This window comes from Panthera pardus, unplaced genomic scaffold (genome assembly GCF_024362965.1).
Source record: "Panthera pardus isolate Hobbes unplaced genomic scaffold, ASM2436296v1 HiC_scaffold_24, whole genome shotgun sequence".
Lineage (NCBI taxonomy): Eukaryota > Metazoa > Chordata > Mammalia > Carnivora > Felidae > Panthera > Panthera pardus.
This window is the reverse complement of record NW_026526810.1, coordinates 38,305,374-38,332,596: the sequence shown is the minus strand read 5'-3', so window position 1 is coordinate 38,332,596 and position 27,223 is coordinate 38,305,374. Positions and strand designations below refer to the sequence as shown.

Here is a 27,223-nt window from a genome sequence, read left to right as displayed (position 1 = left end):
CAGCTTTAGATTTCCCTCCCTCTACCTCCCCAGCAGTCCAGTGTAAGATTTTTGGAGATGTTTTTGGCAGTGGTGAGGGGCTGGTGAAGTTGGAAAGCAGGGTAAGCTCCACCTTCACTCATTTGTCTCTTCCCTTTTTAAGGGATTTCCTTGGGAGAAATTTGTATATAATGCCCTAGTGCCCTTCCCTTTAAAAATAATAGAGCTTTTATTTTACAGTAGTTTTACATTTACAGAAAAGTTGCAAACATAGTACAAAGAATTTGTTATGTACCCTTTACCCAGTTTCCTTTATTGTTAACATCTTGCCTATCATACATCTGTCACAACTAAGAAACCGACATTGGTACATTACTGTTAACTAAACTCCAGATATTATTTGAATGTAGTCTCCTCTGGTCTCACAGTTTCTCAGTTCTCATTGTTTTCTTATGATCTTAACAGTTTTGAAGAGTGTTCATCAGGTATTTTGTAGAATGTCCCTCAGTTTGAGATTGTCTAATGTTTTACTCATTGGTTTCACTGGAGGTGTGGGTTATGTAGAAGAGCCCCACAGAGGTGAAGTCCCTTGTTAGCAGCATGATTTACGGTATTAACCTTGATCATCTGACCGGGGTAATATTTGCTGCATCGTAGTTATTCTCCTTCTTAGTCCTTTCTTTGGAATCAAGTCAGGAGCAAGTCACTAAAGGGAGAGGGGTTAAGCTCTACCCCCTTCCTGGAAGGTATGCATTTACAGAAGTCATTTGGAATTCTTCTATAAGGAAGTTTTGTCTCTTTGCTCCCACTTATTAATTTGTTCAGTCATTTATGTCAGTATGGTTTAATGAATATTTATTTTATACTTCGGGTTAGAATCTAATAATATTTATTTTGTTGCTACAATTCTATTTTTTGACCACTGGGAACTCTTTCAGGTTGGCTCTGGTGTCCCTTTGACATGCCTCTGTTCTTTTGAGTGTGTGTGTGTGTGTGTGTGTGTGTGTGTGTGTGTGTTCTTTACTTTCTACTCCACGCTCATCTTGTATCTTCCCTGTCACAGATCTAGAACCGAGGAGCCTTGGTTCCTTTTTTATTGGAGAATGATATTAAAAATCAAAATTTGGATGCTGGGTCCTAGCGTCCTTTTTACTTGACTCTTCAGTTCCTATTCAGAATGCCTGGAAAGTCTGAACCTGGATATTTGGTTGAATGATGAAAGAGTTTTAGCATCACACATTTGTATTATAGTACGTTGTAGTATCTGTGTGTGTGCTTTGTCTTGTGCTCTGGAGTCATAAGGAACAGCTTTATAAAAGCACTTCTAAGCGTTTAAAAAAAGAAAAGTTGGAATGCTTTAGAAGAATGTGTGCTTATTTTAGGGGCAGGCAAGTAGGGAAAAGTCAGATACTTCTGTTTTATTTTGAGCCTCAAAAAATGAACTCTTCTTTAGATACAAAAAGAAAGGGTGTCATCAGGAAACCTGCCATGGACAAACAGATGTATTTGAGAACTCATGCTAACAGGAATTGTAGACTTCCTAAAGTCTGTTCGTCTCTGTCATCATCATCACCATCATCATCATCGCTACCATCATCAATAATATTAGTATTATTTTGCCATAGATACTGTTACTCCAGCCTTACCTCTCTTTCCCATAATGCTGGCTTTTTTCTTTTTTTCTTTTTAATTATAGAAATCATTTGCAAATGATTTGTAGACTGTCAGGACAGGTAAAAAAGGTGAGGGAGATTGGAGCCTCTTTCCAATTGCTTTGGCTGGAGTTTGGCTCCAAGTAATGGAAACTGGAGCTTTTAAATGTATTTTTGCCTTGGGGCACCTGGGTGGCTCAATCGGTTAAGCATCTGACTTTGCCTCAAGTCATGATGTCACAGTTCATGAGTTTGAGCCCCCGTTGGGCTCTGTGCTGACAGCTTAGAGCCTGGAGCCTTCTTCGAATTCTGTGTCTCCCTCTCTCTCTGCTCCTCCCCCGCTCATGCTCTGTTGCTCTCTCTCCTTCAAAAATAAATTAAAACATTCAGAAAAATAAAAAAAAATGTATTTCTGCCTTGAAACTTTTTTATTAAACATTTTAGAAAATGAGTGGACCTTGATCTAGGAATGAGTTTATTGTTGAACTCTCTTGCAAAATCTGATTTGAAATAGCAATTGCAGCTCTAAGAAAGGTTTTAATTAGAACAGCAGAGTTTGTCCTTGTCAAAATGGTGAAAGAGCCAGTGATATTCACAAGTTTTCTAAGTTTCCTACTTTCTTATCCTTTAAAAACCTTTTAGTTCAGCCTTTATCCTCCTAATTATATTTAGCCTTAGATTTTAGGATTGGTACTCCCTAGGAACCAAAGTTTTTAAATAACAAACCTGAATCTCTCTTTTTAAAAACATTTGGTTATTTTGCTTCATAAATTTCTCAAAATAAAAAGAAGGTAAAGAAAAAAAAAATAATTATAGGTAAGATAGAGAAGTCACCCATGTTTTCCTTCTTACCAGTTTGAAGAAACTTTGTAAGTTAGGAATATAGTTTCGTATTTTGCAAGTATTTTGTGTATTTTAAAATTTTATTCTTTTACCACTTTTATGAATTTATATGCAGTTTTTTGTACTATTGAAATTTTCATGTTATTTTTTACATTTTCATTAAAAATTGAGATAATTTTGGGGCACCTGTGTGGCTCAGTCTTTTGAACATCCAACTCTTGATTTTGGCTCAGGTTATGATCCCATGGTTATGGGATTGAGCCCCATGTCAGGCTCTGTGCTGAGTGTGGAGCCTGCTTAAGATTCTCTGTCTCTCCTTCTGCCCCTCTCCCCACTTGTGCACCCTCTCTCTTGCTCTCTCTCTCTCTCTCTCTGTCAAGTTAAATAAAAATTGAGATAATACTGTTAGTCACAATTGGCATGTTTCCTTGCAAGCAACTAAAATTTATTAACTGTATTGTTGTAAATATGCCTCAAACATGCCATGTACGTGTTTATTTTACTGAGAACAATCTGTTTTCTGGTTGGCTCAGAATTATGATTCTGAACATCAGCTTTTATTCTGTGCTATATTACAGTGTTGTCCTCAGAATCTCTTCACATAAATAATCTTATTCTAGACAAACTGAACTTTATAGTTTTTGGGACAAAATTGCATTAGTTCTTCTGTCTCTTACTTGTTTTTAGGTGTTGCCACCAATATTCTGCTGTTATACCTGGAATCCAGACAACTAAGCTTATTAGAATTACATGTAAAATAAAATAGTCTCTGAATATTGAATTGCATGTGGTTTTTATGACAATTACCGTTATCCTTCAGAGAATCATTTTCCTGTAGGTTATGTTTCTAAGAATTGAAGTTGTGGAAATCTAACTTCCAAAGAAATGGACTATTTATTATTGCCTTACAGAAAGAGAAAACAGGAGTTATTTGAACAGTATGATAAGACTTGAAGAGTATTTTATGCACGACAATTGCAATTATGAAAGATACCATATTTTAATATGAATATTTGCCTAGATATGATACCAGCAAAAAACAGCATTGATTCCAAAGTAAGATACTTCTGTAGGGTTCTGCAGTTTGTGATTCTAGCTTGATTTTTGAGCAGTGCTCTGAAAAAATGTTGAAAGCTTCATGGTCATATTCTGGTATTTTGGCTCAAGTTTGGTTGATTCTGGGGATGTAGTCCTTGATTTGGTAAAGCAGCCTACCCTCCCTTCTTCTCTCTCTCCCCGCATCTCTTCTTTCCTTCCACACTGGGAGAGTAGGTAGAAAAGAATATAAGCTGGAGCACCTGGGTGGCACGGTTGGTTGAACGCTGACTCTTGATTTTGGTTCAGATCATGATCTCGAGGTTCATGGAATTGTGGAATCATAGGCTTTGGGCTGACAGCGTAGAGCCTACTTAGTATTCTCTCCCTCTCTCTCTGCCCCTCCCCCACTTGCATTCACTCTTGCTCTCTAAATAAACTTAAAAGGACTATGAAGTAAGGTTTATCCATGTAATAACTGATTATAGTGGCTTTTGGTTGGGCTGCCTTAATAGCATAAAGTTGCCAGTTTAAGTCCTTTTTTGAGTGGAGGGATGCTGTTATCTATTTTCTAGTACAGGAGGGCATGTTTGATTAAGGGTCCTGATATCAACTGAAAAGTTAGAGATTGGGTAAAGGGAAATGAGATGCCAGACTTTATTTTGGTAGCCTCTATTTTCTATAAAGTAAGGGGCAGAGGTTAGTAATTTGCTCAAAATGAGAGGATGTAAAAGGAGGAGAGGGCTTGAGGAAATAAGTTAATATTGGAGTCCTTTACTGTGAGGAAAGAAAGAATTGCCAAGTTGTTATTAGTTTCGTTGATGTTAAAAAATTTCTTTTCAATTAAAAATAATTGGTACTGGGTTAGGATGATTTAAATATAGCAGCAGCCTAAAAGCAAAGGCACGTGGTTTAATTGATATAGAATTATTGCTAAGAAAAGTGTTTACAGAAGAAAGGGATAAAGAATTTAGAGCAGAGCTTTTTAGCTGTATACTATGATTGGGTTGCAGGTATGTGGAGATATCTTCAAGCCATGAAGATAGAGGGTCTGGGATGGCTGGAGCCCCAGGGCTGGCACCTTATAGATGTCTTATCTACCCTAAATGCCCAACATATATAATATTCTATGTGTATCTTGACATAAAAAATAGTTGGGAAGCACTAATTTCTGGAGCTGGTGAGAGCCGTACTGAGGTGTATTACGAGGTCTTGCTGGTTAGTCAAAATGTGAAGTCAGGAGAAGATTAATAAATAGAATGGCTTCCAGGGTTTTGCCTTCTCAAATCTTCTCCTGTCTCAGACTTTTTTTTTTTTTTTTTTTTGCTGTCTTACTTATGATGCATACTCTATCATACAATACTTTTAGCTGTATGTTCTCTATATTCTGAATTTCACTTTTATGAAAGCAGATAATTTATTGACTATAGTGATTTTATTTTCCTCCAAGTAGATGATCTTGGTAGATGATAGAGTAGATGATACAGCTAAAAGCTGTATTTTCAGACCTGATATTTTAGGCATAGTCCCACCTTGTTGTCTTACTATTATTTCAAAATCAAAATATCCAAAACTGAATCCCTGCATTCTCTTTCCAGTTAACTTTATTTTCCAACAGAGACTTAACGTTTCCTGTAGATATCCAATCAGGAGGTCCCAGACTGGGCATTGGCTTTTTTCTTCTTTCCTGTTTCCCTATATTATTTCTTTGTCTTAAATGACTCTCACATTTTCCTATCCTGCCTTTTCCTTATTTCCTTATTTCACCTCTCCTGTCTCCCCCCACTTCCCCCCTCCCTCCACTCCCACCTTTAAAGCTGCCCTCTGCTCCCATCACAACAAAGCTTTCTCCCTGGTCTCTCTGACTTTTCCTTCAAGCCTACGTCTGTCATGACAGTACCTCCTCAATTAAATTTTCTAAAATGTGTTAAGTGGAAGCATAGAATTCCTCACTTCTTGATAATTTGACTCCAGCTTATTCCCTCCCACTGAAACAAAAACAAAAACAAAAACAAAAACAAAAACAAAAACAAAAACACCCATACCCCAAACATGAGAGTATTTAAATACTACCATCTCTGGCTACCATCATCTTGTACATCCTTCGTGGTTTGACATGGATGTCATCTTCTCTATGCAGCCTTTCCCAGAAACACCAGTTGCTTCCTCCTTTGTGTTCCCATGGAGGGTACTATTATTTATATCATTATTTATAGCATTCTATATTTTGGCTATTTACATTCTTTTGTGCTAAATTACGGGTTTCTTGAAGGATAGGAGCCTGTATCTTATATCTTTGCCCAGAGATCTGGCATACAAAGTAGTTTTCTGTAACTATTTGAATAACTGACATTTTCAATATCAGTCAGAACTTTTCATCTTGACTTTTAGCCCACCATAATTTGGTTCCAGTCTACTTTTTAAAAAAAATTTTTTTTAACATTTATTCATTTTTGAGAGACGAGACAGGCAGGCTCCAGGCCCTGAGCTGTTAGCCCAGAGCCTGATACGGGGCTCAAACCCACCGACTGTGAGATTGTGACCTGAGCTGAAGTCAGACGCTCAACCAACTGAGCCACCCAGGCATCCCTTCTACCTACTTGTATTTCCTTGCTTATAAGGATGTGCTGTTTCTTTGAGGTTGTTTTTCTTCAAAGAGTCTTGTCTAAGCCACAATAACTTTTATTTTTGTATTTTTGATTTTTATTTCTCCTATAGCATCTTTCAACATATGTGACTATAAGACCAAATCATTGTAAATTATTGACAAAAATTAGTTCAAAATGGTAAATGTGTTTCTGTAAAGATTTAAGATTCTGTTTAGCAGTATGGTTTAATTCTATAGTTAGCTCTTGCAGATTGTTAAAATTTGATTAAGATATTAGGTGTATTAAAGCAGATAATTTCCATATTTTAAAATATTGGTCATCTTTAAATTGGCTTCTATCACTTTAAAAAAGAATTTTCAACTCAACTGAGTTCCAATCTCCAAGGAAACCTGGTGGCCACTTGAAGTTCAGTTTTGGAAACTGGAAGTTTAAGAAATAGTAATCTCTAAGATTAGTTTGTAAATTTGAAGCTTTGAAAGTGGCAGATTGATTACTTAAAGAATTATCAAGAATGAAAGATGATGAAGGTTTGTTTTCCTTGTACATTATTTTTTTTACTTCTTACTCCTTTCAGTTAACCCAACAATACTAATTACTATTCTTTTAATGATGCTTTATGAAATGGTTATATGATAAATTATTATTTTCCAGGTATTAAAATTTCTTTGCAAAGGTAGCTCAGAAACAACATGCCTAAAACCATAGACCAGTATCAATAATTAAAAAGCGTAATCCATTTTTTAAAAAGGGAGGGGGGGGTGCCTGGGTGGCTCAGTCATCGGTTAAGCGTCCCTCTTTAGCTCAGGTCGTGATCTCACAGCTCATGAGTTTGAGCCCCAGGTCAGGCTCTGTGCTGACAGGTCAGAGTCTGGAGCCTGATTTGGATTCTTTGTCTCCCTCCCTCCCTCCCTCTCTCTCTCTCTCTGTGTCTCTCTCTCTGCTTCTCCCCCACTTGCGCTATCTCTCAAAAAAAAAAATAAACGTTAAAACAAAAAACAAAGTTCTCTCCTAGTCCAGCGGAGAAATAAAATATATTCTGTCTTTATTAATTTTTTGTTCCTTTAAAAAATCCTGGTACTTTATTTTTTTTTTGAGTTAATTTGTTATTAAGTTAATTAAGTTATTTTGAGAGACAGAGAGAGATGAGTGAGAGTACATGGGAGGGGCAGAGAGAGAGAGGAGGAGAGAGTATCCCAGGCAGGCTGTGTGCTGAAAGCCCAGGGCTCAATGCCATGAACCATGAGATCATGACCTGAGCTGAAATCAAGAGTCAGATGCTTAAATGACTGAACCACCCAGGTGTTCCCTTGTACTTCGATTTTAAAGGGGGCAAGTGATTGTTTTATAAAAAATTCAAGCCACACAGAAGTTTGTAACACAAAAGTTGAAAGCTTCCAGCCCAGTGCTGTAAATCTCCCTCATACACTTTCAGTTCCAAACTAAGTATGTATTTTTCTATATGTCTTACATGCACATATAAACAATAGTTGTTTTACAAAAAAAGGATTGTTTTATAGCAGCCTTATGTACAATCTGCTTTATTTTATTATTATTATCTTTTTAATGTTTATTTTGGGGGGGGGGGGAGGGGCCGAGAGAGAGGGAGACACAGAATCTGAAACAGGCTCCAGGCTCTGAGCTGTCAGCATGGAGCCCATTGTGGGGCTAGAACTCACAAACCACGAGATCATGACCTGAGCCAAATTCAGATGCTTAACAGACTGAGCCACCCAGGTATCTTGCAACCTGCTTTAAAAAAATTATCTGTACTTTCTGTATCCTTTTGTGCAAAACTTACCTTATTTTTAAAGGCTGCTCAGCAGTTTTATTTGTATACCTTAATTTTATCTTAGTTGTAAAAATCAAAACTTGATTAGAAAGGAAAAACACTTGAATCAGATTTTTCCTTGTACCTACATATATAGCTGTGTACAGTTCTTATTTAAAAAAAATTTTTTTGATGTTTGTTTATTTTTGAGAGAGAGACAGACAGAGCATGAGCCGGGGAGGGGCAGAGAGAGAGACACACACACAGAATCTGAAATAGGCTCCAGGCTCTGAGCTGTTAGCACAGAGCCCTACACAGGGTTTGCACTCATGAACCCTGAGATCATCCCGTGAGCTGAAGTCGGATGCTTAACCGACTGAGCCACCCAGGTGCTCCCAGTTATTATTATTTTTAATTAAATGTTGATTGTTCCAAAGTTCCAGTGAACAAAATGGCAAGAAATGAATTTGAATTATTAGTATGAATTTGAATTAATCTTTAAGTTTAATCTTCAGTGTTTCTAAAGGCATAACATGTCCATGATGATAGTATTTATGTTTTATATTTTAAAAAACTATGGCTTTCTTATAATTTGTAACAAAGCCAGTTTGGAATCTTTGATCATACAGAAATGAGGTGTTGCTCCACTTAGATGAATTGTCTTTTACATCCTGTTGTACAGTTCTGTAGTTTTTTGCATATAGATATTTTTTGGTTGATTCTTTTCGTTTTTTTGATAGAATATATTTTACATAACAGATTGTTAGCAGAATTTTTATATTTCATATTTCATGTTGCAATATAAATTCCAGAGTCCAGGCTTCTGTACCAGAAATGTTAGACATTGTGTGGTATGCCTTTTGATTTGCAGTACCCGCTTTCCTAACTGGTTGAAACTGACTCCCTGATACTCTTCAGCCTTGCCAGGATCGATACACCGTTCATTTTGCTACTGGTCATGATGTTACCATAATCATGGCTAGAGTAGTAGACTCTGTATATTGAACTCCACCTAGTTTGTACTGATAGGAGACCTAAATAGATGTTAGATGTATTTTCCTTTGATGACTAATACTTGAGGGTTTTAGAGTATTTTAAACAAGACAGACAAGATCATTAAGTTCATTGAGTAATAGAAACCTATTATTTGAGAGAGATTTACCTTTTTCCAAAAGTAGAAAGAAGGTCTATTAGAAATGAGGGAGCATACAGCTCCCCAGAGTTAAATCCTCCATAGTAGTGTAGAATTATTTGTTTTCATTGGTTTTGTGACAAAGAAACTTAGTCCTTTATTTTTATACTTTAAGGTTCTATAGGAACAGTTAATTGTATGCCCTTCATTGACTCTAAGGATTTCATTTAGGTGAAAGGAAAGGTCTTAAACATCATATTTCTTATCTCTGTAACCGCTAGAAAAGGGATTTATAACAGCTATTATGCCAGGGACTCTGCCAGGTATTCTCATTTAACCCTTTAAGCAGTTTTATGAGATAGATACTATTATCCCAATTTTCTAGACAGGGAGTTTAAGTAATCTGCCCAAGGTGACACAGCTAGTCAGGGGCAGAGTCTTAAGATTTGAACCCAGATCTGTTTAGTATACAAATGAATGACACTTACTTTTGCTTGACTATTTATTCTTTTCTATTAGTGATTCCACCTAAACATGGAAAAATCACCTTCCCTAGGGCACCTCTGTGGCTTAGTTGGTTAAGTGTCTGACTCTTGATTTTGACTGAGGTCATGGTCTCACAGTTCATGGGTTTGAGCCCCGTGTTGGGCTCTGTGCTTGCGGCTGGGAGCTTGCTTGGGATATTCTCTCTCCCTTTCTCTCTACCCCCCCCCCCCCCCCCCCCCCCCGCTCACGTTCACTTGCTCGTTCTTGCGCGCGCTCTCTCTCTCTCTCCCTCCAAATACATAAACTTAAAAAAAAAAAAAAAAGGAACATCGCCTTCCCTGTTTGTTATTCAGTATCTTTTTCCCATAATGTTTTCCTGTAGTTCTTAGATAAGCTGTAGATTTTTTGATTATTATCATAATGCCTCATTTTCTCTAGCTTCATAGAATATTTTGAGAATATTTTATAAGACTTTTTAGTTTTACAATCTTCTGTTTGGTTGGTTGGTTGGTCAGTCAGCTAGTTCTTTTCCCTAAGTCATTTGCAAACAAGTCACTTTTCTGCGTTGGAGAACAAAGACTTCATTCACAGAGGAGCTTTAGCTGAGATAGTCAACCCTTGTGAAAGTCTCTAAAGGTAAACATGGTGCTATCTGTGCTTCTCAGTTCCCCTTTGCTCTTTCAGAGGAGATAGTGTTCCTGGGCATACCTCTCCTTGGGTAACTTTCAGAGCCTGACAGTTCTAAACTCCATTGTACTATATATACCTTCATTCCTTTTAATGTCATGAGCAATAGTATCTAGAGCAGCATGGAATGGAGGATGTCCCTGAATCTCCTTGCATGGATATATAATACGGCATTCCTCGTTATATTAGCATAGACCCATCCAGTGATACTCCTTGTCCTACCACCTCTCTACCCGGATGATATCAAGGGTTTACTTTGGTACTGAGAAAAGTAAGAAATTCTGAGCTGCTTAACATGGAACTGTGAATAGATCTATGTGTTCTGGAGAACTGTGGATGACAGAGAATCTTTGAAGGTTAGGAGAACTAGAATGCTAGTTTCCCTTGTTTTATGATTTAAAAAATGTGCTAGTATTTTGGAGTCATATTAAAATTTCCCAATAATTTCTGCATAACTTTCATAGTAATTAATAGTTGTTTTCATGTAGGTCCTATGTGTCTCTTGTTAAAGGTGATACTGGATATTAAATCTTTTTACCCCAATTGTGAATGGTATATTTTTGTTATTCTGTAGTATTTTCTAAGTTGTTTCTATTTATTTAAAGGCAAGTCATTGATTTTAGAGAATTATTGTGGTATACACACATATAACTTCCCTGTGTTAATATTTCCAGTGGTTTTCTTGTTGATCTCATCTGTTGATGTCATCTGCAAATAGTGACCCCCCGTCCCCCCCAAAAAAATCACCTCCTTTTATTTATATCCATTCTCTGGTTTGAATGACTTGACTAGCCCTTCCGGAACAGTGTTATGTAGTGATGAAAACCTTCTTTTTCTTGATCTTGATGAGAACTAATCATCAGTTTTATTTTGTTTCTGAATTATGCAGGCCAAAGGACTTGTGAGCTGAATCAAGCCATAATTCTCTGTTTTGAAGATTTATTTTTTAACACTGGACCTTGATACTCTCAGGGATATGAAAAGTGGTCTCTATAGACTTTCTGGAAGATGCAACTACTTTCCTATTTAATACTTACTATGAATCAAGAAACAGCATATAGATCAGGTTACCAATTTTATGGAGGAGAAAATCTCTTGGTGCCTTACCATTGCCTTTTGTGATCAGTTTCTCTATTTCAAGAACTTTTTGGGCCCTCACATATAAAGTAAATGTCTTCTGTAGTTCTAGGACTGCTGCAACTGAAAATTAGGTTATGATAAATGTTCAAGAAGTCTTAGACATTATTAGTTAAGCTTCTGACTCTTGGTTTCGGCTCAGGTCGTGATCTCACGGTTCGTGAGTTCCAGCCCCGTGTTGGGTTCCACACTGACAGCGAGGAGTCTGCTTGGAACTTTCTCTCTCTCTCTTTCTCTCTGTCTTTCTCTCTCTCTTTCTGTCCCTCCCACACTCACACACATACTCTCTCAAAATAAATAAATAAATTTAAAATAAAAAAGAGTAAGATACAAAAATAAAAAAAGAAAGAAGTTGGTTTTTAAATGGAGTGGATGTTAGTCCAGGTCCTCTGAGAAACAGATGCCCCAACAGGATTAAATGTACAAGGAATTGGGTTTTTTGTGGTAAAATATACATCATATAAAATTTACTATTTTAACCATTTTGTAAGTGTGCAGTTTGGCATTAAATATATTCACACTGTATTGCAACCATCACCACCATCCATTTCCACAACTTTTTTTTATCTTTCCTAACTGAAATTCTGTACCCATTTAACACTAATTTCCATTCCCCTCTCCCCCTATACTCTGTTGATCACCATTCCACTTTCTGTTTCTGAATTTGGCTAGGTACCTCATATAAATGGAATCATACAGTATTTGTCCTTTTGTGATTGGCTCTTTCACTTAGCTTAATGTCATCAAGCTTCATTCATGTTGTGGCATCTGTCACAATTTCCTTTTTTTTTTTTTAAGCCTATATTTTTTTAGAGCAGTTTCAGGCTTACAACAAAATTGAGAGGGAGGTTTATGAGAGACTTCTCATATACGCTCTGCCTCCACACATGCATGGATAGCCATCCCCTATTATCAACATCATTCACCAGAATAGTACATTCTTTAAAAATTTTTTAAATATTTTTGAGAGATAGAGACAGAATGTGAGTGGGGGAGGGGCAGAGAGAGAGAGAGACAGAGAGAGAGAGAGAGAGAGAGAGAGAGAGAGGAAGACATAGATTCTGAAGTAGGCTCCAGGCACTGAGGTGTGAGCACAGAGCCCAATGTGGGACTTGAACCCACAAACCACGAGATCATGACATGAACTGAGGTCAGGCTCTTAACTGACTGAGCCACCCAGGTGCTCCTCCTCCCCCTGCTTTGTTAAACCAAAGATGAACCTAGATTGACCCATTGTCATCACTCAGATATCTATAGTTTACCTTAGAGTTCACTCTTGGGATATGTCTCTGGGTTGGGACAAATGTATAATGGTATGTATCCCTCATGATAATGCCAGACAGTTTTTCATTGCCCTAAAAATCCTTTTTGCTTTACCTGTTCATCATCCCTCAAGCCCACTGCCTGCAACCACTAATCTTTTTGTCTCCTTAGTTTTGTCTTTTCCAGAATTTCTTGCACTGTAGTTGGAAGCATTCAGCATATATATAGCCTTTTCAGGTTGGCTTCTTTGACTTAATAATGTGCATTTAATGTTCCTGCATGTTTTTTCATGGCTTGATAGCTCTTTTCTTCTTAGCACTGAATAATATTCCATTGTCTGGATGCACCGCAGTTTATCCACTCACTTCCTGAAGGATATCTTGGTTGTATCCAAGTTTTGCCAATTATGAGTAAAGCCATTGTTAATATCTAGTGCAAGTTTTTATATGGATTCCTTCAGTTTTAAGACTGAGCAGTATTTCACTGTGTATTTACATCACATTTTGTTTATCCATTCATCTGCTGATGGACATTTAGTTTGCTTCCTGTTTTTGGCTCTTGTGAACATGTGTATCAAATATCTGTTTGAGTCCCTGCTTTCTTTTAGGTATACAACTAGAAATGGAATTGCTGGATCATATTGTAATTCTCTGTTAACTTCTGAGGAATTGCCATATTCTTTTCCACAGCTGCTGCACCATTATACATTCCCACCCGCAGTGTACAAGGGTTCCAGTTTCTCTACCTCTTAGTGATACTTGTCACTTTATTTTTTAGATAATAGCCATCCTAATGAGTGAGAAGTAGTATCACATTGTATTTTTGACTTACATTTCCCTAATGATTAGTGAAATAATTGAGCATCTTTTTATGTTCTTATTGGCCATTTGTATATCTTCTTTGGAGAAATGATTATTCAATTCCTTTGCTCATTTTCAATTTTAGGTTTGGATTCTGAGCGTTGCTTACTATTTGACAAGTCACTTAAACTTTCTAAGTTTTAGTATTTTGATGGAGCTAGACATGCAGAATATTGTATATGGCACAAAGTATGTGCCAACAAATTGGAAGATATTCTTTTTTTTTTCCCTTTAGTGTTTTATAATCTGTATTTCTCTCTCTCCACACTTTGTGAATTTTGTGAGGGTTAGGACAGTGATCTTAATTTTATGTCAGTAGTTGGATCATTGTATCGTGCAGCCCCTGATACACACCATAATGGACCTGCTGGAACTGTTGATTCAATAAATGCAGTTTAAGTGTTCTGTGAGTTTTATCCTGGAAGTTTTTTACATTATCCCACTTTCTTCTGCACTCTGATAACATTATAGCTATAATTGCTTCTTCTGGAACCTTTAGTGTATTGTCTGTAATTGTTTATTTCATCTTGATGCCTTTGGTCAGCAAGAGTCAAGTGAATTATTTGATAGCTAACAGTCTATCCTCTGAACATTATTTCCTAGTTAGGTGAGGTTGTCTTAATCATTGGTCTTTTTTCACATTTTTATTATATCTAGCCGCCTAAAAGAAGTTGAGTTTGGCCATGTCACAATAGTTATTCTGACTAACTTCCTTCTTTCCATCAGGTATCAATCACTCTGAAAGTTAATTATTATTTGCTAATAAGTTTATCAAGGTTACCCTCACTCTTTTTCATAATTGAGTATATATTATCAGATTGTGTGCTCCTACCACCTGTAAGAGCAGAACTGTCTCTTTAAGAAATTTAGTTTCTTGGGGTGCCTGGGTGGCTCAGTCAATTGAACTCATACTTCAGCTCAGGTCATGATCTCACACTCATGGGTTCGAGCCCTGCGTTGGGCTCTGTGCTGACAGCTCAGAGCCTGGGGCCTGCTTTGGATTCTGTGTCTCCCTCTCTCTGCCCCTCCCCGACTTACACTCTGTCTGTCTCTCTCTCTCAAAATAAATAAACATAATAAAAAAAATTTTGAAAAAAAAATTTAGTTTGTTTTGATGGGGCGCCGGGGTGGCTTAGTCGGTTAAGCTTCTGACTTTGGCTTGGGTCATAATTTCCGTGGTACTGACTTCAAGCCCCACGTCAGGCTCTGCTCACAGCTCAAAGCCTGGAGTTTGTTTCATATTCTGTGTCTCCTGTCTCTCTCTCTCTCTCTCTCTCTCTCTCTCTCTCTCTCTGTCAAAAATAAACATTAAAAAAATGAAAAAAAAAAGAAATTTCGTTTGTTTGGAGCATTTTGCTAATGTAGTTATGAGCCCCAAATGGTGCCTTTTGGGGTGAAATATCTTTCTTGCTAAATGAAATTTTGACTATTCAAAATATGTAACAAACCGTATTGTCCATACTATTTAGCTGTAAGTAGTGGAAGTTATTAAGCATTTAGGTGTACTAGGAGAGAGTATTCTGTCAGGTACTTGATTTCATATTCTTAAACTGGCACATAGTAGAATAAATATCAATAAAGGAGAGTTAAAAATTCAAAACATGTTCTAATATCCCGGTGGTATAATAGAAAAATACAAATCATCTTATGGATGTTTTTAAAAATCTTTTAGAGCTCTGTAAAATCTCTCATCAAATTTTTATTTAAACTTAACAATACTTACCATTGGTGGTTAATGTTCATACCAGTAATAATGACTGGTTATAAAACATATTTCAGTTTAGAAGCAGAGTTCCTCAAAGTTGTATCCATAATCTTAATGAGTTTTTACTCCCACTTCTCACATAAGTGTAATTTATTAAAAAATTTTTTTTTAATCTTTATTTATTTTTGGGAGAGAGACAGAGTGTGAGCAGGGGAGGAGCAGAGAGAGAGGGAGACACAATCCAAAGCAGGCTCCAGGCCCTGAGCTGTCAGCACAGAACCTGACGCAGGGCTTGAACTCACGAACTGTGAGATTATGACCTGAGCCAAAGTCGGACACTCAACTGAGTCACCCAAGCGCCCCACATAAGTGTAATTTATGATGTAAATTGCCAAATCCTAACCCTAATTTTTAGTTCTAAAAGTTAACATTTTTAGTCATTGTGCTTTTTTTCACGGAAGGTTTACTACTAGTTGTGTATCTTATACTAACATCAGGAGTAATTGGTATGCCACTTTCATGACATAGCAATAAAATGATCCGATCAAACTCACAAAGAGGTACTAGTCCTGTAGATTCAGTATTGAAATAATGTATAATAGCAAACCAGCCCTGATGTGGCTAAGGAGATAGATATATCTAGTACATATTTAACCTCCTTTTTAAATTAGCTCAACCAATCATTTTTATTGAAATAAAAGGCTAGAGGGGTGTCTGGGTGGTTCAGTCCATTAAGCATCTAACTTCGACTCAGTAATGATCTTGCAGGGCGTGGTTTCGAGCCTCATGTTGGGCTCTGTGCTGATAGCTCAGAGCCTGGAGCCTGCTTCAGGTTCTGTGTCTCCCTGTCTCTCTGCCCCTCCCCCACTTGTGCTCTGTCTCTGTCTTGCACTCTCTCAAAAAATGAATAAACATTAAAAAAAATTTTAAAAAAGGAAATAAAAGACTACATTATGATTTCATCAAATACCAAAGAGTTTGTAACATTCTTTATTGATTCTTTGTGTTAGTTTTGCTGTGTTTTTAGTTAAAAAATGCAGTACTGGTATTTGTTTCTTTTCATGAACTTCTTTTTCTCAGTTTAAAATAAGAACATGAATTAGAGTACTCCCTTGGTGGGAACAGTTTAGATAACATGGGGTGTTAATTTTGCATTTGATGTATGCTTGACAGATTACTCTGAGAACAGTTATTGGTGTGCAAACACACGCACCCCCCCTCCCCCCCCCCCCCCAACCGGCCACCGTATACCACCTGTCCCTTATTCTCTCCCTGCTGTCAGCTGGGCAGATAAAATTCTCCAAAACCCAGAGCAGAGTTAACCATAAAGAGTTCCATTGTTTTGGCTTTGGGCCATAAACTAATGGAAAAGAAATCGAGTTTAGTAAATTATGCAATGAATCACTTCTTTGTAAATTTACTTATGTATTCCTGTTCTCAGAAGTGATCTGTCCTTTTGGCAGGTTTTCATTGCCTCTCAGGATCTCCATTACCAGGACTCAGAGGGTAACTTAGTAATTAAGAGTGAGGAGTCTGAAATGGTTTTTTTTCTGCAGCATATAAAACTTATGTTTTCAGTGATCCAACTCGTCAAGACTCCTGGGAGATGTAGACTTCTGGAAGATCCCCAGATTTTTCCAAATGACGTAACACTTGATGGGATTGGAGAGGGGTCCATAGTTATCTTATACTTTCCCTCTTGACTTTTTGACAACGGCCTTATGGAGGTAGAATTCACATACCATTACAATTCTCCCTGTTTAAGTGTGTACGTCAGAGGTTTTTACAATATTCAAAGTTGATTATCACCACAGTCAGTTTTAAAAACATTTTCAGTTCACTGAAAGTAACCCTATACTCTATGGCCATCACATCCCAATCCTCCTATTCTCCTGCCCCAGGCAATGACTACTCTACTTTCTGTCTCTATAGCATTGGCTGTTCTGAACATTGTTATGAAAAGAATCTTAAAAAATGTAGTCTTGTGACTTTTTTTTTTTTAGTGTAGCATTTTTGAGGTTCATATCACTTTGTAGCGTGAATTAATATTTCATTACTTCCTTCCTTCCTTCCTTCCTTCCTTCCTTCCTTCCTTCCTTCCTTCCTTCCTTCCTTTCCTTCTTTCTTAGACGCGGGGAGGGGCAGAAGGAGAGAGAGAATCTTAAGCAGGTTCAGTATGGGGCTTTATCCCATGACTGACTGTGAGATCATGACCTGAGCCAAAACCAAAAGTCAGATGCTCAACCTACTGAGCCACTCAGGTGCCTCTCATTTCTTTTAATTTGTGAATAATCATTGTATGGATTTATTCATCAGTTGATGGCCATTTGTTTACACTTTTGGGCTATTGTGACTATTGGTACTATGAATAATAGGGCTACACCATTTTACATTCCTAAGTGGGCTACACCATTTTATATTCCACCAGCAATGTGTGAAGATTCCAGTTCTATTATATGCTTGCCAACGCTTGTTATCTATATTTTTTTATTATAGCCATCCTGGTGGGCTGCCCCTTGAATCTTAAATCACACAAACCCATGCCTTATTATTATGATTTGTATTTGTTTTTAATGTTTATTTTTCAGAGAGACATGTGAGCAGGGGAGGGACAGAGAGCGAGTGAGACACAGAATCTGAAGCAGGCTCCAGGCTCTGAGCTGTCGGCACAGAGCCTGATGTGGGGCTTATGTTCATGGACTGTAAGATCATGATCTAAGCTAAAGTCAGACGCTTAACCAACTGAGCCATCCAGGCCCCCCATGATTTGGGTTTTCTTACATTTAATTATGGTGATCCTTGTCTGAGTGGCTGCCTCTTGTAATTTGCTCATTGCTGTGCCCATGTGTTCACACATCTTTGTGTTCCTCCTTTATTACTGATCCTGCTGAACTCCAGACAGGGCTTGATTTGGATACAGCACTGCCTGTTCTTCTAAATAATAATAGAAGTTAATATAGAAGATGGAGGTTTTGATAGCTTTACATAGCAGTAGGCTGTTTCTGGGGTTCCTGGATGGCTTAGTCAATGGAGCATGCGACTCTTGATCTCAGGGTCATGAGTTCAGGCCTCACATTGGGCATGGAGCCCACTCAGAAAACAAACAAACAAAAAATAGAAGTTGGCTGTTCCATTTTTAAAATTACTCTCCTCAGTTCTGATAATAGTTATATATTAAAATAAAGTGGGAGACCTGTGAGGTTGTATAGTCCTGTTAATTGTCATTTGTGGAGAAGGAAAAGACTTCCTACCAATCCCTTTTTATCTTCTTTTTAGGAAGTGGTTCAAAAGTGCCTAACAAGGGGCGCCTGGGTGGCTCAGTCGGTTAAGCGGCCGACTTTGGCTCAGGTCATGATCTCGCGGTCCGTGAGTTCGAGCCCCGTGTCGGGCTCTGTGCTGATAGCTCAGAGCCTGGAGCCTGTTTCAGATTCTGTGTCTCCCTCTCTCCGACCCTCCCCCGTTCATGCTCTGTCTCTCTCTGTCTCAAAAATAAACGTTAAAAAAAAATTAAAAAAAAAATTTTAACAAATTTTAACAAAAAATTTAAATTTTTTTAAATTAAAATTAAAATTAAATTAAAATTTAAAATTAAAAATTTTAACAAAAGTGAGTTTTGTTAAATACAAAACTCATCTGTAGTCTTAGAAGTTAAGATAGTGGTTACAACTCCCAGTAGGTGGAATGACTGGAAGGGGATTTCTGGGATGCTGGTTATCTTCTGTTCTGTGATCTTAGAGGTTACATAGATACGTTCATTTTGTGAGAGTTCATTGAGCTATAAATTTAGAATATATGTGTCTGTTATACTTAAGTAAATGCTTAAGTTAAAAATGTTAACATTATTTAATCATATTTTGCTCTTGTCACAATTAACTGCCTTTTAATAAATACATTCCATTTTGAGTCATATTTATTTATTACTTTTACATTATCACAGTTCTTGTGTATACATTACATTAATGTAGGTGCATTAATGTCAAGTCCTGTTGCTCAGCAGCCCCTGATTTCAGAGGCAGAAAGATTTAGGTTAGTTTTAGGAAGTTTGGTTTTATGTTCTGGTCTACTGCTCTAACTGAATGATCTTTAGCAACTCACAGTCTTAGCTGGAGTCCTGCATGTATCTAAAACTTTGGGAAATGCAGTAATTGTGTATTTTGTCTGTCATTGAGTTCAGATTCTCATCAGAGAACAGAGTAGTATGAAGAAAAGAACCATGGGAAAGAGAAGATATATTTTTACTAGATCATTATTTATAGTAATCTTTCTAATATGGTAACCATCTAGATGTATAAGAAATATTTAATTACCACTTTCAGGATACCAGGAGAAACACATTGACTAATCAGAATCTTTTGAATGCTAGTCCTTTAATCTCTGATTACTGTAATAGGTTTTGAAGAAATTATTAGATTTTGACCAAATATGTTACTGAAGGTAGTAAGATACATAGTAAGTTTTTAGTTAATAGAAGTTTTCAAGTAGGCTTATGTTCTATAATCTTTACTATATTTCTAAAAATTGAGTATGTGGAAGAGGTATCAGAGAAATATGCCTTAAAAGAACAGTAAAATGACTTATTATAGCCATTTTATATCCTGATATATCAGGGAAGGACAGTTCTGCCTTATTATAGGGATGTTCTCAGTAGAATCTGAAACTCTTCAGTTAGTATAATAAAACACATTAACCATCTTTTTAATCTCTAATTGTGTCTTCTAGGCCTCCCTTAAAGTTTCCCATGTCTCAATGGACTCCTGAATATAACAAGCTCTATACCTTAAAAGTGGATATGAAGAGTGAGATTCCTTCTGATGCGCCAAAGACACAGGAGAGTCTGAAAGGGATCCTCTTGCATCCACAGCCCATTGGGGCAGCCAAAAGTTTTCCTGCAGGAGTTGAGATGATTAACAGTAAAGTGGGGAATGAATTCTCTCATTTGTGTGATGATTCTCAAAAACAAGAGAAGGACATGAATGGTAACCAACAAGAGCAAGAAAAAAGTGTTGTTGTGAGGAAAAAACGCAAAAGCCAGCAGGCTGGCCCTTCTTACATGCAAAATTGTGTTAAAGAGAACCAGGGAATATTAGGATTGAGGCAACACCTAGAAACACCAAGCGATGAAGATAATGATTCCTCTTTTAGTGATTGTCTTTCTTCTCCTTCATCTAGTCTGCATTTTGGAGATTCTGACACTGTGACTTCAGATGAGGATAAAGAAGTCTCTGTAAGACATTCCCAGGCAATGTTGAGTGCTAAAAGTAGAACTCATAGTGCACGGTCCCAAAAGTGGCCTCGGACAGAGACAGAATCTGTTTCAGGATTGTTAATGAAAAGACCCTGTTTTCATAGCAGTTCATTAAGGAGACTTCCATGCAGAAAGAGATTTGTGAAAAATAATTCCTCACAGAGGACACAGAAACAAAAAGAGAGGATATTAATGCAGAGGAAAAAACGAGAAGTATTAGCCCGAAGAAAATACGCGTTGCTCCCCAGTTCTAGTAGTTCCAGTGAGAATGACCTCAGCAGCGAATCCTCTTCCAGCTCATCAACTGAAGGAGAAGAAGATTTGTTTGTTTCTACCAGTGAAAACCACCAAAACAATCCAACTGTTCCCTCAGGTAAAAATGTTTAAGTTGAGCAAAACCTGCTATTGCATTGTGTTTGTGCTTAAGTTTTTTCTACATTTTAGTGGATTTCATTGCTGTGAGAAGGAATCGGAGGCTCGATTAACTTTTATTTTTAAGCCATATAAATAAATTACTGACTGTAGTATTAAACCATGACTCTAAGATCCAGATTTTTTTCAGATAGCTCTGTGATAGATTTCTTTCACATTCAACCACAGTAGTAACACTAAAAAAGTAATTAATATTATTTTTCCTTTAAGCACTCTGTTCTTATTGTTTACTAGTTATCTTGTCTTGATTTTTATAATTGAGAAATAATTTCAAGTATTTGAGAGGTGTTTTTATTCCAATACTAGAACACAAACTTTTAGTCCTGACAGTGCTCAGTAGAGCATGTGATTAATCAGTTAAAATTGAATAACTGATAGAGGACTAGCTTGAGTGCAGTCTCCCCTCCTCACAGTAAATATTATATTTAACTAGCATAAGATTATGTACAGTCTCTGAAGTACAAGTATGTTCCATATATACCGTTTTTACGCTTTGTTGTAATTTAAAGGAAGTTGATGAAGTAAACGTTGAATAAAGTCCAAATTGAGGGAAAAGATTAATTTCATGTGAAAGAATGGGGGAGGAGGAGAGCTTTTTAAAGGGCTAAGATCATGGTTTGTAATAGTGACACAAAGGTTTCCCAGTCTTTGCCTGATGTCCTGCTTGTCAAGGGTAGAGTCTGCTAATAATCTACTGTGCTGATATGCCATTTTTCCCTGTTTCTTTTCTCCTTCTGTAACAGGTTAAGTACAGAAGTACTTACCTTCCAAGATTCCCATTTCTATTTGTCTATCTGTGCCAGAACCCTGAAACCAGTAACTTGGATCTTTAGTCTAAGCGATGTCCAGTTTATTTTTTTTTAACCTACCCAAGTATTTAATTCTTTTTTTAAAAAGTTAATTTATTTGTTTTGAGAAAGAGAGCACACATGAGGGAGGGGCAGAGAGAGACGGGGAGAGAGAAGAATCTCAAGTAGGTTCTGTGCTGTTAGCGCAGAGCCCAATGCAGGGCTCAGACTCACAAACTGTGAGATGATGACCTGAGCAGAAAACAACAGTTGGATGCTTAACCTGCTGAGTCCCTCAAGAGTTCCTCCAAGTATTTGTTTTAAAGAGTTCATTGAGATCATCTACAGCTGGGAGGAGGTTACAGCAACCATTCTCTGAGGTCTTTTGAGAAAGAGGGAGGCGAGAATAGGAGTTGTCTTGCTTAATTGCCATATTTTACATTTTGCCACATATTTGCCATTTTTCTCAGGTGATTAGAATGTGAAGACTTGTTTGGGGAAGAGGGAGCAGCAGAGCCCAATTTCTGCTTGAAATTAGTGAGGCAGAAGGGTTGGTGCTGTGAGGCAGAAGTTCCAAGGAGCTGGAATTTGTAGGAGGCATGAAGATAGAGTTGATGTAGGTCAATATCAGTGTTGTTTCTAGGAAGTAGGGAGTTCATATACTCTCAACTATTCAAGATAAATGCAAACTCTAGAATTCATTTTTAAATCTTATTTAATACTTTCTGTAGCATGTGGTTTTTACTGTCTTTGGAAGAGTTGCATTATTTCAACATAATATTTTCATACATTTAAGAGGAATGTTTGTCTCTGGAAACACAAAGCCAAACGTTGAAACAAAATTCTTTTATTTTTTTTTTTCCTGGTTTTTAGACCAGTGTTTTGTTTTGAACTAATTTATTTGTTTTTAAAATAATGGTTTAATAATAACATTCTCATAGTGTGGAATTTTAAAAATACCAAGAATGTTTAAAATAAAAAACAAAAGTTTACCACTTCTTCTTAGGTCCCAGTTTTATTACCCAGAAGTATTCAGTTAGCAGTTTCTTCTCTTACACAGAAAATGTGGAATCATATGTAAGGGTAAATAAATACAAGTTTTTAAAATATTAGTGTGTATGGTTATCTCATTTTTAAAAAATGGTTGCATAGTATTTCCTTTCTTTGGATATTTCATAATTTATTTAGCCAGGTTATGTTGGTGAATATTTGCTGAATTGAACAGCCTTGTATGTACAGTTTTGCATACCTATGCAAGCATATCTTGAGGAATAATTTCTAAAAGTATATAGGAAGTTAACATGCATTTAAAAATTTGCTAGTTATTATCATCAGAATGCCCTCCAAGGAGTTTTCATCAAGTTCCTTTACCTTCCAACAGTAGATGATCATGATGATAGTAAAAATACCTACTAGCCCTTTTTGGGTATTTACTCCATGCTGGTAATGTTCTGAGTGTCTATATGTATTTCTCATTTCACCCTCCCAGCATTCTTACGAGGTGTCTTCTGTTATTATCACCCTCATATTACAGATAAAGCCTTTGTAAAGCCACTTTAGAATGATTTATATTCAGAATTAACTGAAATATTGATGGGACATAGTTCTATTTTCAAGAAATTTCAGCTCTCAAAAACTGACTTGGATTCTTAAGAGAAGGGTTTTTCTTCTAGATTTATTTTTAGGGCTGGCTTTCTGACTCCAGTTCTGGTACGGTTTTGTGTGTTGGGAATTAGGAGAGGGTTGGAATATCTCAAATTTTAATTAGATTTATCTACTATAATAATATGATTTGTATGGATGGGTATTAGTTACTCTGGAGGTGCTAGGACAAAATTTTCACCCACTATCCATCAACACTTACTGGCTACTGCTACAGTGAGCTGATGGAAAGAATGTTTGATGTGTTATTTTGTTGTATTGTCAAACTCTCTAAGATGTAACAGTTGTATATACTTAACTGGTTTTACCAAGTCATCTAAGAATGAGTTGTCAGTACCTTATATTGTATAACAAGCATTAGTTCCGATGTTGTAATCAGTAGATTTCTGGGAAAACCCTATTTACCTCATCCTCATTAATTGTTTTTTAAATTTATTATGGCTCTCTTTTTAAGCAAAGGAAGCCAAAATGATATGTGACTTAGGTTGTTAGACTTTGAGTTATTCCCAGTTGCCAGTTAGTTGAGAATTTATACATCCAGTTTTGTACCTGATAATATTTGCCAAGAGCTTCAGATACTTGAAAATAACCTAATAGAAGCTAAATTTGAGAGTAGATGTTAAATTTTAGTGACATATTACTGTGATCTGTTCAGTGAACCTTATCTGAACTGCTGCTTAAATTTTTATATAGTCCTTGTATTAGCACTGGAAAATGCACATTTATTTCCCAGTTGTTGCTGTTTAATCTAATGACTGTATTTTTATTCACAGCTTAAAATATGTGTGTGTGTGTGTCTGTACACACACACACACACACACACACACACACACGTATATATCCAATAGATACATACTCATATTTTCCAGTTGCATGCCATACTGTATTGCCTTAAGTGTTTTAAGTTTACTTTTAGGGGCACCTGGGTGGGCTTGTGCATTCATGCCTTGCATTGGGCTCCACAGCCTGGAGCCTACTTTAAAAAAAAAAGTTTACTTTTAAACTTTAAAAGATAACCTTTAAGATAAATTTGAGGGGCGCCTGGTTGGCTCTGTCAGTTAAGCGTCCGACTTCGGCTCAGGTCATGATCTTGCAGTCCGTGAGTTCAAGCCCCGCATTGGGCTTTGTGCTGACAGCTCGGAGCCTGGAGCCTGTTTTGGATTCTGTGTTTCCCTCTCTCTCCGACCCTCCCCCGTTCATGCTCTGTCTCTCTCTGTCTCAAAAATAAATATAAACATTAAAAAAAAAAAGATAAACTTGAAGATAACCTTTGGAATTATAAAGTCCTAATAACTAGGAGTTATATTTGTGAAAATTTCTTTTCCTCCTTTTCCAGATAGCATTGAGAGAGGTGGGTTTTTTTGTTGTTGTTGTGTGTTATTTTTATATGGAAATTTTCACACATAAAAACAGTTATACGTACATAATCTAGCTTCAGTTTTCAACATTCTGCCATTCTTCATCTCTCACCCCTCAATTTTTTTTTTCCCCTGGAGAATTTCAGAACAATTTCTAGATACCCTACCATTTAAGTTATTTTATATATTGCATATTTCCTGCCAACTGGTATTTAGATCTAAAAGCTTGATTTAATTTAACTTCAGGAACACTTCCTTGGTTGTGCTGTGTATTTCCTATTGTATCACTTGTTAAAATTGATTAGAGGGTTCTGATGGTGTCATTCTGATCCTTCCACTCTAAAGTTCCCCATCAACATTTCATGTAGTATTAGCAACAGCTTTGATGATCTTGCCCAGATCCGTTCTTTCATTTAGGGGTTGCAAAATGTTGACTTTCTAAATCTGTCATTCTGCTTACATTTGTTAATGAAGGTTCTTCTACAAAGAATTCTTCAACTAACTGGTTATTCTGAAATGAGGTCCATATGAGAAAGGCAAGATGGATGCTTGATTTTACCACTTTTCAGAATGAATTGGTGCTCTAGCAGTATCCAAAGAGGAGTTTTCATTTTCAGGTATCATTATGAACTCATGGGTTTTAGCATAGTTGATGTATAGCAATCTTTTTATTCTGTTTGATGTTCAAATAGTTTCACCTTTGGCCAGTGGGAGCATCTTCAAGTTGGGTTTATGTCCTTTTGATACCACCCCAGTGGTCTTTGACAAGATGGTCTCTGATAAAACAGGATGGTCCAGATCCATAGTTTACATTTCCTGCCTCAAACCTGGAAACAACCATTTTTTAAAAACTACTCCTCATTTCCTTTCATTGCTGAGTTATAGTTAGAGGCTATAGACTGGGAATTAAGGTGTTTGTTGTTCTACTGAGTTATTACTGCATTTCAGCATTTTTCTTTTAATGTTTATTTACTTTGAGAGAGCGCTAGTGAGGAGGGTAGGTGCAGAGAGATGGAGAGAGAGAGAATCCCAAGCAGGTTCTGCACTGCTAGCGGAGAGCCGAGCATGGAGCTTAAACCCACAAACTGTGAAATCGTGACCTGACCCGAAACCCAACAGCCAGACGACCAACCAACTGAACTACCCAGGGGTCCCACTTTTCAGCGTTTTTAATGGACAAAGTTAGGAATATAAAGATTTTAGAAAGAGATAAATCATTAATTTTTATATGACTATTTCCATTGAAAGTTTAGGATTAGGGATTTTTATGTAAACTTCTGTTTTATATTTGGATCTCTTTACTCTTACATTGAAAACTGTGATTCTTAATAAATTAACAATCGCTTTTTGGCTTTATCCTATACATACTATAAATACACATAAATGAACATTCATAAATGAATAAAAATGAAAATATTTACAATTTACAATATTACAGTTATTACTAACAGCAATGCTAATAAAGATTTTTTTGGGTTCCTTTTTGCTGTTGGTCAGTCTTCTTTGGTTATGCCATTGATTTAATATGCATTTAGGTTCATTCGTTTCAGAGTTTTTCTTTCTTTAAGGTATTTGTTAAAAGCTTTAATTTTGCTTTTTAATTATGTAAAACATTTACTTGGTTACAAAGTAAAAATTTTTTGTAATTAAAAAAAAAATTACTTATTTTGAGAGAGACAGATAGTGTGAGTGTGGAAGGGGCAGAGAGAGAGAGAGAGAATCTCAAGCCTGATGTGGGGCTCGAATTCATGAAACTGTGAGATCATGACCTGAACTGAAATCAGGAGTTGGATGCTTAACTGACTGAGCTACCAGGCGCCCCAAAGTCAAACCTTTTAAACAGGATTGTATTCACTGAGCTCTAGTTTCCCACCTCTGCCCTATCTTCCTATCTTTCTCTTTCTCACAGATAAGCGTTTTCATTACTTTTTAATTTTGTTATTCCATCTTTTTTCCTGTACAATAATATAAATAAATATGTGTATTATTCTCTCTCCTCTTACCAAAAATATGTTTGTTGATTTTTTAGTTAACAATATGTAAAATTGTTACAATATAGAGAGATTATAGAGGAATTAAATCTATATTTCATTCCTTTATTCATTGCTTTTCGTTTTATTTTTTTTTTACAGCTTTATAGTATTCCATTGTATAGTTATACCTAAGGATGTTCAGCCAGTTTGTTGGTGAATAGTTTACAGTCTTTTGCTGTTATAAACAGCACTGCAATGAATAACTTTTGGTATATGTTATTTAATATTTTTTGCCATTGTATCTTTGGAATAGAATTCTAGGAGGGGATTGTTGGGCCAAAGATAAATGCATGTATTATTTTTAAAATAATAGCTAAATTTCTTTCTGTGTTTTTGATGCCCACCATCAGTATTTGAGAGTGCCTGTTTGTCCAAAGCCTTTCTATCAGAATTTATTGTCAGATTTTAGATTTTTGTGTCCGTGTGATAGGTAAGAAATAGTATGGCAGTATATTTTTAATTTTTTAAATAAGTAATGTTGCATATCTTTTCATATCTTTAAAGGTAATTTTATTTTTTGTGAGCAATCTGTTCGTATCTTTTGCCTGT

At 36.5% G+C, this 27,223-nt stretch overlaps 1 protein-coding gene across 7 annotated transcripts in view; it reads left to right on the top strand.

Annotated features, from left to right (window-relative positions):
- Positions 1-27,223, top strand: part of RNF111 (ring finger protein 111) — a 126,406-nt gene that overhangs the window by 54,119 nt on the left and 45,064 nt on the right. For all 7 annotated transcript variants that reach the window (XM_053889027.1, XM_019441960.2, XM_019441956.2 and 4 more), the window contains one exon: positions 19,876-20,774. In XM_053889027.1, coding sequence (XP_053745002.1) covers positions 19,895-20,774 — 880 coding nt within the window. In that variant the 5' untranslated portion in view covers positions 19,876-19,894. The remainder of the gene's footprint in view (positions 1-19,875; positions 20,775-27,223) is intronic.